Source organism: Mytilinidion resinicola (genome assembly GCF_010093595.1).
Source record: "Mytilinidion resinicola strain CBS 304.34 unplaced genomic scaffold BDZ99scaffold_25, whole genome shotgun sequence".
In the NCBI taxonomy this organism is placed as follows: Eukaryota; Fungi; Ascomycota; class Dothideomycetes; order Mytilinidiales; family Mytilinidiaceae; genus Mytilinidion; species Mytilinidion resinicola.
The window spans coordinates 466,999-478,478 of NW_022985461.1; the positions used below are offsets into that span (position 1 = coordinate 466,999).

General features: G+C 51.3%; 4 protein-coding genes across 4 annotated transcripts; all 4 read right to left on the reverse strand.

The window, feature by feature from the left end:
* Positions 1-2,555: 2,555 nt before the first annotated feature.
* Positions 2,556-3,451, reverse strand: BDZ99DRAFT_399238 (nucleotide-diphospho-sugar transferase; the record flags this gene model as incomplete). The annotated part of the gene is made up of 3 exons (XM_033716124.1): positions 2,556-3,174; positions 3,277-3,306; positions 3,360-3,451. 3 exons carry the CDS (start codon positions 3,449-3,451, stop codon positions 2,556-2,558), a joined length of 741 nt encoding a protein of 246 aa, XP_033570803.1.
* Positions 3,452-3,745: 294 nt separating this feature from the next.
* BDZ99DRAFT_467954 (uncharacterized protein) lies at positions 3,746-6,887 on the reverse strand. Its single transcript, XM_033721132.1, has one exon. It carries the CDS (start codon positions 6,872-6,874, stop codon positions 4,118-4,120), a length of 2,757 nt encoding a protein of 918 aa, XP_033570804.1. The 5' UTR covers positions 6,875-6,887; the 3' UTR covers positions 3,746-4,117.
* Positions 6,888-8,719: 1,832 nt separating this feature from the next.
* BDZ99DRAFT_575900 (cathecol 1,2-dioxygenase) lies at positions 8,720-9,938 on the reverse strand (the record flags this gene model as incomplete). The annotated part of the gene is made up of 3 exons (XM_033728517.1): positions 9,613-9,938; positions 9,048-9,529; positions 8,720-8,990 (listed from the first exon to the last, which is right to left on the reverse strand). Exons 1-3 carry the CDS (start codon positions 9,847-9,849, stop codon positions 8,720-8,722), a joined length of 990 nt encoding a protein of 329 aa, XP_033570805.1. The 5' UTR covers positions 9,850-9,938.
* A 482-nt stretch (positions 9,939-10,420) lies between these two features.
* Positions 10,421-11,407, reverse strand: BDZ99DRAFT_467957 (Dehydroquinase). The gene has a single exon (XM_033721133.1). It carries the CDS (start codon positions 11,089-11,091, stop codon positions 10,639-10,641), a length of 453 nt encoding a protein of 150 aa, XP_033570806.1. The 5' UTR covers positions 11,092-11,407; the 3' UTR covers positions 10,421-10,638.
* Between the last annotated feature and the right edge of the window lie 73 nt (positions 11,408-11,480).

Sequence of the window (11,480 nt, forward strand, 5' to 3'; positions counted from 1 at the left end):
CAGGGCCAGCTGAGCGACGGCAGCGAGCACCACCAAAGTGTAGCTTGTGCGAATCATTAGAGCACAACGCTCGTACGTGCCCTAGACGCCAGGCAACTAGCTAGCAGGTAGCTACACCAAATACAATTCGTTGTGGTTGAGCAATTCGCAATATTTGGCGTTGTGGTTTGGTGGGGTGGGCCACATGCTATCCTGGGCCACATGCTATCCGGCTACGTTAAGACCATTGTCGACTACGCGCCGATGAGGGGCTAGAGCGCTTTAGGCCATTGGTCTAGGTGATTGAGTTGCAAGTTGTCACAGTTCTAACCGTGCAATAGGATAGTTGGGAGACGTGGAGGGGACGCAGAGGGGACGTGGCGTAGTCACTTTTACCCTTTTCTCGATGCTTCTAAATCGGGTTCTAGGGAATAGGATCATCGTGCACAAGAACTGAGTTCTGGAAGTACCCTAGGCTAAGAATTCGGATGCTTTAGTTGGAAGTTCTTACGGATCTAACCGCGTAGATGGGTTTTTAGGACACGCGGAGGGCACGCCGCGTGGTTACTTTCAACTGGATTTCGAAGCTTCTAAATCGGCTCCAAGGAAATAGGATCATTATATGCAATAGTCAAGCATTAGGAGCGCCCTAGGCTAAGGGTGTATGTGCTTTGGATGGAAGTTCTTACGGATCCGACCGCGTAGATAGATTTTTGGGGCATGCGGAGGATACGCGGAGGGGGACGCGAGGTGATCACTTTTTGCCTCTATTTAGCGGCTGTAAATCGGGTCCTAGGCAAGGGGATATTTTATAATAAGAGTTTAGAGGCTAGAGGTGCTTCGGGAGAAGATTGGTCGGCTTAAGTTGCAAGCTTTTACAGATCTGACCGTGTAGAAAGATTTTTTAGGAGACGCGGAGGGGACGCCGCGCGGTTCCTTTTAACTGAATTTCGAGGCTTCTGATTTAGGGCCTAGGCAAGACGATTGTCGAATATAATATCTGGGCTGCTGGAGTGCTTCACGCTAAGGAATCTGATAGCTTAGTTACAACTTTTTACATATCTAACCGCGTAGACAAAAATTTTAGGCGACGCGGAGGGGTACGCGGCGTGAACACTTTAACTCTAGAATTAGAGGCTGTGAATTGGGTCCTAGATTTAGAGATCGCTAAATACACTATCTAGGCTGCCGGAGCGCTTCATGCTAGAGAATGGGAACTTTAGTTGGAAGTTGTCACAGATCTAACCGCGTAGATGATTTTTTTAGGAGACGCGGTGGCCACACGGAGGGGGACGTGGTGGAGTCGCTTTTTGTACCCGGAGTAGGAGGCCCTGAATCGGCTCTTCTTTAAGAGCGTTGGGATAGACAGCTGAGGCGCTTCTGGAAAGGAACTGAGCAAGTTGGTTGCAAGTTTGTACAGAATCAACCGCGGAGAAGGCGTTTTGATAGACGCGGTGGGCATGCGGAAGGGGGCGTGGTATAGTCGCTTCTTATAACCAAAGTGAGAGGGACTGAATCGGCTCTTCGATTAGAACGTAGGAAAAAACAGTCAAGGCGCCTCAGGAAAGGAGTTGAGCGACCTAGTTATTAGTTTCTACAGATCTAACCGCGTGAACGGATTTTATTAGACATGGAGGGTACGCGGAGGGGGGGGGTTGTGTAGTCGCTTTTTATGACGAGAGTAAGAGAGTCTAGATCAGTCTACGATTAAGAAGATGATAAAAAGCTAGTGAAGCATGTCCAGCCAAGAATCGGGTGCTTTTGTTACAAAGAGTTACAGATCTAACCGTGTAAACGATTTTGAAGGGGACGCGGAGTGCACGCAAAGGGATAACGCGACGTGGGCCATATTGCAGTTGTTTCTGATAACAAAAGTAAGGGGGCCTAAACCAGCTCTGTGTCAAGAGGGTGCTAAAAGACTACCACGGCGCCTCACGAAAGAAATAGTGTAGATTGGTTATAAGTTTGTACATATTCAACTGTATAGAAGAGATTTTGATAAGACGCAGAGGGCACGCTGCGTCCACCTTGTGTAGTTGCTTTTTAACCATCACCCGCTGGGTTTAAATCAAGTCGACGGCGCGAGGATGACGATATGTTGCTGAAGCACCTCCGGCCAAGAATTTGGTTGCTTTGTGAGAAGTTTCTACAGAATGAACCGTATTGAAGTGGTTTTGTAAGACGCGGCGTAGGCAGGCATTGGGCCACGTAGGACGCTATCTCCTGCAGCGAATCAGTTACCATAATTGGAAGAATTTACAAATCTAACCGCTTCGAAAGGTGTTTTGATGGACGCCGCGTACACGCTGGGTAGACGTGTTGTAGCCATGCTTTCTAACGGAAGAGGAGATATGATAGTGGGATGATGGAAGGATGGAGATTTGGTATATTACGATGTCGCTTCAGACCCGTATGATGAGTCCTGCGCTCTTTCGGGACGACCCTACGCAAAAGCCACCGCTTTTGCCCACCAACCAACCTCGTTACCCTGTCCAGATAGATAGAAGAGTATACCCATCCACCTCCCAACGCCATGCCCATGCAGCATCCCATCCTAGAAACACACCCATACTCCCCTACACCTTCAACCACAGATTCAACACCCCCTTCGCATACTCCACAATCTCATCCCCGCCCAACTTACTCTCCCCATACACCCGATCTACAAAGCTAATCGGCACCTCCGCCACACTACACCCCATCCCCTTCGCCCGCACCATCATCTCCATCTGAAACGTATACCCCTTACTCTCCGTGCTCCCAATCACCCGCTGCAGCACCTCCTTCTTATACAGCCGGAAGCTCCCCGTCAAATCGCTCACCCCCGGGCGCAGCACCGTATCCGCGAACAAATTCGCTCCCCTGCTCACAAACTTCCGCTTCAAGTCCCACCCGTACACGCCGCCGTTTCCGGCATACCGCGTCCCGGTCACGATATCGTAGTCGCCCTCCTTCTGCTTCGCGATCATCTCGGGCAGGAACTTGGGGTGGTGCGAGAAGTCCGCGTCCATGATGACGACGAAGTTGCCCGTCGCATACTGCAGGCCGTGGACGTACGCGGTGCCGAGGCCGAGCTTGCCGGCGCGTGCGCGCAGCTGGATGCGGTTGGGGTAGGCTTTTTGGAGCTGGAGGGCGATTTCTTGGGTGCCGTCGGGCGAGCCGTCGTCGACGATTATGAGTTCCCAGTCGATGTTGCTGTAGGGGGAGTTTTGAGGTCAGCGGAGGGTTTGGAGAGGGGAATTGGGGTATACGGAGGTATAGATGGGGGGAGAGGGGAGAGGGGAGAGGGGTGTTTACTTTTCGGTGAAGGTGCGGTTGAGCAGCCAGCTACATTTCCAATTAGCCCTAAATTCCTAACCAGAATGCGATTCTTAGCTCACGTTATAATTGGAAGGTTGCGGCGTTCGTTGTAGGTCGGCAGGAGGATGGAGTACTTGTTCTTCTTGGGCGTTGTCTTGGATTTGGGCGCCATCTTGAGGTGTTGTTTGGTGGTATGGAGAATTGTCGAGGATGTATGCTGGGAAGCTTCAGGGCGCGTCAAGGGTGAGAGGTGGCCTTGTTGGAGCTAGTAGAGTTCACGTGACTTTTCCTCCACCTTTCCCATGTGCAATCGCAGATTAAGGTGTTTTCCTTGTAGGGGAGGCTGGAAGGGCATTAGCCACATGATATTGATGCTCAAGTTAAGGTAGTCTCACCTTTGAATCAGTGGGGCATAATTGGACCGTTCTCCGAGTTCACGACAGAATGAGCATTAAAGCTAGATCAAGTCAATCTCAATATTCGTCCGAATTCTAACTCTATTGAATATCCTTAATCCATAAAAGACATGCGTATATTTGCCTAAACTAGTCTAAGATTCGCTAGAAATGCATCAACACTGCCACCTGGATGCCATTGCCTTAGTAGAAGAGGTAATCCCGCTATTAAGAACAGTGCCCAAATAGTAATATATGCCCATTCTCAATTGATGCCGGACTCATGAACGCCATAACTCGTAAAAGGTCGTGTATTCATCGGACAGGACATAAAGCGATGTCCACGTATCACATTCGGCCTGGAAAGCATATCCCCGGAAGTTCGCTGTAACGTATTCAATGTGTTGACCAGCTTCATCTACTTTGATGTCTCCGGGCCATCGCTAAGGCTTCTTGTCTGCTGATGGCCCATCTTTCCTCTCTGCGCTCTCTACCTTCTTTCCTTTGCCTTTTGACACCTTGGCTATAGACGGTAGTGCTGTTTCTGTCGGCCGAGGCGTGAGTTCCGTCAAAGGCGCGTTGAGAATTGCGGCATCTCCAGCGGCACCGGTCTCGTCGTCTGCGTCATCGTCGCTCGAGAGCTCGTCGTCCTTGAAACAAGACTTGATGCTAGATGGCTTCTCAGTCTTATGCCTAGGATTTGAGCCTAGCATTTGCTTGCTTCCACTGTGGCCATCAAGTTGATCAATGCATTCGTTGACATCCTGGTCTAGAAGACTAGATCCGTCCGTGACACCATCTAAGGTGGCAGCTTGCGGAGGGAGTGTGCTTTCTAGGAGATCTGGGATCAGCACCTCCTGTTCGCCGGCCTCAGTCACTGAGCTCCCACCACTCTTATTCTTCTTCGCGCTTTGCTTATTCCAGAGGTTGACATAGTTTCCGCCGAGATCCAGAAGCTCCTGGTGTGTGCCGCGTTCGACGATCTCACCCTTATCCACGACCAGAATACAATCAGCGTCCATGATTGTAGAAAGCCGATGGGCGATTATGAATGTAGTCCGTCCAGTGCTAAGCTTTCGGAATGACTCCTGGATCTGCGATTCAGTTGAAGAGTCGATTGCCGATGTGGCCTCATCTAGTAGAACGATTTTCGGGTTCTTCAAGAAAACTCGTGCAATGGAGACTCTTTGAAGCTCTCCACCGGACAACTTCACTCCACGCTCCCCAACCTTGGTCTTGTAGCCGTCTGGGAAGGTCAGAATCTTCTCGTGAATAGACGCTGCCTTGCAAGCTTCGTAGACCTCCTCGTCCGTAGCATCCAGTCGAGCGTATCTTACGTTTTCCAGGATTGATATGTTGAACAGACTCGGGTCCTGCGGCACTACGCCAAGCCCGTCCCTTAGACTGCCCAGAGTGACGTCTCGAATATCTTGGCCGTCGATTGTGATACTTCCTCCGCTGATATCGTAGAATCGGAAGAGAAGTTTGAGAGTGGTAGACTTCCCGCTTCCAGTTTCTCCAACCAAAGCTACAGTCTGGCCGGGTTCCGCGACAAAAGTGAGGTCCTTGATGGTGGTTTTGCGCTCATCGTAAGCAAAGCTGACTTCATTAAAAGCCACCCGACCACCGTTGATTTTTAGATCTGGAGCTCCGTCGCGCTCTACCACCTTAGATTTTGTGTTGAGCAACTGTAGAAGGCGTTCAGAATCGATGAGGTCTATGGTAAGCTTTTTGTACGAGTACGCAAGCATATGAAGAGGGTATGAGAGTGTAGCCCAATAGCTAGAAAGAGCAACGAAGTTTCCAACCGGTCGATCTCCTTGGGAGACGCGGTACGCTGCTAGAAAGCTGATGGATAGCTGCCCAAAAAGCATGACTACTTCTTGAGTGCCAAACATGAAGTTCGAGAGATCGTTGTACTTCTGCCCTGTCATGGCCTGCTCGCTGCATGCTTTTGCCAACCGATCTGACTCGTAATCAAATTGGTTGAAGTAGGAAATTGTTTGCCAATTGCTGACATTCTCGTATAACACTTTGCTTTCGTTTCTCGATTTCTCGGTATACACGCGTCGCATTTTGGATGTCCAGTTCGTGAACTTGTACGTGACGAATGTATAAACCACCCCAATGGTCACGAGAATGAAAGCGAAGTAGATATCGAACAAGTATGTGACATATGCCATGGCAACCCACAAGTCGATGACGACGGGACCAGTTTGGAACAGTACTAACTCGACGAGCGAGTTGAGGCAGCTCGCTTGATCAACCGATTTGATAAGCTCTCCGGAATCTTTATTGTCGTGGAACTCCATGGAAAGACCCATAACGTGGGCAAAGGCGACCTTTGTGAGTCGAAGGAATGACCAGTATGTTAATCGGCTCGAAAGCATGCTCTGCAGAGAGTCCAAACAAGCGCGCGACAGCAAGAATTTGTAGAACATTAGGAGGCCGATTTCTTTCCATGGCATTTCACCGGTCCCCTCGGTATCGGTAAGCTTGTTGACAATGATACCTAGCTGTTGAGGGATCAAAACATTGAGAGCTCGCTCTGCAAGGATGCAAAACGCAATTATGCAGATGTAGAGCTGCATCCGCCGGTTCTTGGAAGGCCAGACGTATGGCAGGAATATCAAGAAGCCTTTCAGATATCCCAACCAGCCTCCCTGCTCCTCGAGACGTTTGCGCTGTTGCTCCTTGATTTTCTTGTTCCTGTCTTCGGGCTCATCCTCGTCCTCATCGTCACTGGCGTTCTTTGACGTTGCAGGGGTGGTGCCATACAAGGTCTCGCTGTCTGTGCCATCAGCGGTCCCATTCCCGTTGAGAAGCGGCTGCCGTTCTGCATCTCCTTGAGGGGCAGGTTTCGCAGGAGGGAATACGAGCAATATTCCATTTGTAGAGAGTACAATAAGGAATGCGATCCTGATGGTTTGCAAGGCCAATTGTATGTTTTCGAAGTCATTAGTCGGAGGATTGGCGGCAATGGACAGGCCGCACACTACTACCTCCAAGACAAGTCCGAGAACCCACGAGCCAACGTATGGTGACCAGACAGGATTTTTCGATTCGTAAAGCATGCAATATATGCACCCCCATACGAGAACAGACGCTAGGATATACAGAACGGAGTCCTGAGATGCCCACCAGCCATGGTTGGTAAGGGCGTGGAGAACGTAAATGAAGCCTTCAGCCGTGTAGGCCATAGTGACGGCCAAGGTGAGCCATGTTGCTGATGAGTGGCGAATCTTGCTACTCGGCGCATTCTTGCCAGTCTGTAGCGTGCAAAAGGCAACGGTGTGCGCGCTCAGAGCAAAAGCTACAATGGCGAAGGGAGTGAGGTAGTGGAAGATCTCCAATGAGAGGAGCAGCGCAGGGTTGGGCGCCATATTAGAGAGGTCGTGCCTGAACCAGGCACGAATGGGGAGAACAGAAGAGGAGCAACAAGTGGAGTGTAGTGTAGGAGGACAGCAGGCAAAAAGTGTCGTCGGACTGCGGGGAAGCTCCGAATTGTGGAGTGAGAGGCGGGAAGGCAGGGCAAGGCGTGTGAGCGCTTGCTGAAGATTACGAGTAGAGTTTGCTTTAAGAAGGCGTAGGAGGCCGCTCGACTCGACTAAAAGAAGCTATGGAGCAATTGGATCCATGGCAGTGCTCAATGCAGGTCCAGGATTTCCACGACTGCCTTGACTATGAGTTAGCTGTGCCGCTGGCGACGCCGCAATGAGAATAATCTCTGCTCTTCACCGCTGACGAGCTAGTCCCTGGCTTCATGCGCCTGCACGCGGCATGCAGTTTCCCTCGACTGGCATGTAGCGCGTGGTGCAAAGACATGCAGGTCTAGCCACGCTTCAAGCCCGGCGAGCAGACGTTCCCTCGTATTCCCACGCTGAGTGGTGGGGTGGGCGGGTCCCAACGGCATGCCCGGATCAGCTGCAGGCCCCCGTTGGAGCTGTGGCTTCAGCCGCCACACAGCCTCGCCTTAGGCATGCACAGCCTCTTAACCTTTTACCTCCCCTCTCACCTGTCTTTCAGCGGTGACCGTTACGATTTCATGCACTCGATGAAGAAGCTTTGCCACTTCCTCCATACTCGCGTCCTTTCGGCTCACCCCCTCCCCTACTGCGCGTACACTGGCTGCCTGGCAGGCTGCTAGTCTAGGCAGTCAGCCGACCTTCTGACAAACTCATACAGCTGAAGAAGACCCCCGTTGGACAAGCAATCCGCCCCGGATACGGCTGTTTGGACTCGTAGCCCACCGTGCTGACGGTGTGGATGACGCATGCTCTATCAGACTGGACCCATCGAGGACGACTCACCGCGCTACCAGTCTCTTCTCTATTTCCTATCCTATTATCCTAGATGCCATGCACACTATCAAGGACGTTTGTATACTCAACAAGATCCGGTCAAACGAGACTAGGAGGAAAGTAGTGAAAGGCATGCTCCGTGGATCTAGATGCCATCCATCTACTCCCGGTGTGATCCTTCTTTAATCTCCGCCATCCACACTGACTCCAGCCTCCTTCGAGGCTCTCTATATCGTACGCCATCCGGCCAAGTATGACTGGAAAAGACGTAATGAAAGTGCCATAATACATATTGGACCCCACCTTCAGCCTCTCACAGGTCTAATCGACGATCCGGTGCAACGTCACTAGAAGAAGAATCGTAAACGACGTCGATCAACCGCCAGTCATATCCGGCATCGTATTGCACACCATCTCTGAATCTTTGTACCACATGACGGATCCGGGTCCTTTTCTGGCAAATGCGCTCCGATCAAGGTGACACTGGAAGAGATGTCTTGCATGGCCTTGATTGAACTCCAATATTCCGGTGACAGCACGTGGCAGTCTTACTGCCATTTTTTGGCAAACAGGATGAAGAGGTCTGCCAACTTAAACGTGTTTGTATCTGCTTGCCAAAACTTGGTCGCCTTGCCTCAAGGAGAAAAGGTTGCTCGCATTGCTGTATCACCTGCGCTAAGAAAGCTTGGATATCATACACTCTCATGGAAAAAGGCTCCCTTCATTGCACTTCCTCTCTCTCAATCAGTCGACGTCCGGCACAGGTAGCCCGTTGTACAGCTTCATTCTCCTCCCAAGCTTCTCCATAGCCTTCATGGCATTCTCTTCCCTCAACTTCCTCGATTGCTCATCCGAAACTAGCACAAAGTCATACGACAAGAGTTTATCTCCCTCCTTAACACCGTACTTCTTCGCCATCTCCGCATCCACAGTACCCAGATCCACAACTAGCGTATCCTTAACCCCAAACACCGCATCCGACGTCTCATACGGGTCTCCCCTCAGATACAGAGCTCTATCCCCAAGTCAGCAACCTCCTCCCCAAACTAAGTGAGTCTCAGCTCCAACTTACGTGATCAAATGATCATACCCCCCCTTCTCAAACATAAAATGCATATGACTCGGCCTCCAACAATGCCGCCCCAACTGCATCAGCAGCTTCCCCACCGGCCCGTCATGCGGAATCGGATACGGCACCGGCACAATCGCCTTGAACCAAAACACCCCCTCTGCATCGCTTTTCATGACCACCCGCCCATCCGGCTTCCCGTAGTCGCTGTACTGCACGTCGTAGAAGCCCTTGCTGTCCGTCTCCCAGATGTCGATCTTCACGCCCTCCACGGGTTTCCCATCCGTGTCGCGTACGTTGCACACGACCAGGCACGGCGTGCCGTTCGGGTCGTGCGAGATGTTGGTGCCAAGCGCGAGGTGCTCGGCGTCGTGGGTGTGAAAAGGGCCCAGGACTGTGCCTTCGGTGGATTGCGGAGGTTTGGGGTGGTCGATGCTGTCGACGAGGAGGGAGAGGCCGAGGATGTCGGAGAGGAGGATAAATTCCTACTCATACCAAAACCCACAATATCAGCATCCGCAATTCATTCTTCAAGTCGAAATGTGAAAAGTTGTGAACTTGACCGTACCTGCCGCACATCCGTGCATATCTTCCCCACGGCCGTCAGGAACTCAATCCCAGCCATCCATTCGTTCGTGCTCAGCCGCGTTTCCCGCGCGAAGTCGTGGATGTGCGTGACGAGTTGCTCGAGGATGTACTTCAGGCGCGGGTCGGCGCATGTGGAGTTGATGCGGTGGACGTTTTCGGTGATGTTGTCGATTGTTAGGTCCTTGAGTACTGGGATCTTGACTTTGGAGGGATCCATTGCGAATTGGGTATGCTGTGAAGCTGGCGCGATGGCTACAAGTTAGGTTTTGGGGAATTGGGATGGTGGTAGGTATTGGGGGTGCACAGCAGAAGGCAGGGGAAGAGAAGTTAACAAATAGCTGAATTGGTACTGAAGGGTCTAACGTGTACGGTCCAATTCCGCACTATTACACAAATGGGCCGAGAGCTTACGATGCTGGAACGGATAAGTGGAGGGTTTGAATCGCGTTTAGGGAGTTTGCTGATGCTAGCTTTCCGCGATTGGTAAATCTCACGAATCAATGGCTTGGTGATGACCTGAGAAGTGTCAATTATACATTTAGACATGCTATGTATGGCCTGATGAATGATCGCATTGATCTTGCTTTGAGGGTCTTTGCGTGGCGGGCGATAATATCCTCCTGGTTGAACAGATGCCTCCCCACTATCTACCCCACAGTCGGGCGAGGGGTACGGTAGAGAGTTCTCCCTGAGACCCCTCCGTGCCCTAATAGATTGACACCAATCGGAGGGAAGCTCAATGCGGGGTCTTGGAATCACATTCGCGAGTGGACTTAAGATTTCAAGATCCTATTCGAAAACCGTATAGAATGGCTGCCCAGGATGATGAGGAGTGGTGGCCGGCAGTTGAGTAGGACTGCATTTATTCAACGAAAGCAACTCCCACGGGAGTTTCTCGTAGTATTTGCACCAACTGTTGAGCCTCTGAAACCTCGTCCATGCTTTTGATGTCATTTGTCTATGAACCCAATACCTCACCCCTCAACAACCACTGACCAAGTCAACCTCACGCTTTCGTCTTCGGCTTGATATTCTTAATAGCAAACTCAATCGCAGCCGTATACCCAAATGTCCCCAGCCCACAAATCACCGCCTCCGCCTTATCGCTCAGATAGCTATGATGCCTGAACGCCTCCCTCTTGTGTATATTCGTGATGTGCACCTCAATAAACGGTATCTCGACTCCTAGCAGCGCATCCCTTAATGCTACACTCGTGTGCGTGAAAGCTCCAGGATTGATCACAATCGCGTCAATGTTCCCCCGCGCATCGTGTAACCGGTCGACAATAACGCCCTCGTGGTTCGACTGCATGGTCTCGAGGTGGACGGAGGCGGCGTCGCATTGTTTCTGCGCGGCATCGACGACCATGGGGAGGGTCGTGGAGCCGTAGAGCTCGGGTTCGCGGGTGCCGAGGAGGTTGAGGTTGACGCCGTTGATGAGGAGGATGCGTTTTGCCATGTTGCTGTCTTTGATGTGTGGTAGATGGGGATTGGGTAGTGACGGTGTGAGGTTTAATGACGGCGAATTCCTAGCTGTTTGAAATAATGAGTAGAGTCAATGCCATCTTTGCAGTTACGAATATGCTCTAAATCGCAACAAAAGACTACTGGTGGGTCTTTGGGAAGAGCGTTTTGCCGGTTGCTGATTCGTCAAAAGATCACCGCTGAGCGCTCTCCGCAGCATGCCTGGAACAGCCGTGGATATCAGTAAGCCGACGTGGCCAGGAGCCAGGTTTAGAGAGACACGATCTGATTGCCTGATGGAGCGCAATGGGTGGTTAGAAGTGTTGCAAACACGAGGGAAAGAGGGCTCGGGAATAGGTCGGATCTAGAGAGGAACTCGTCTCG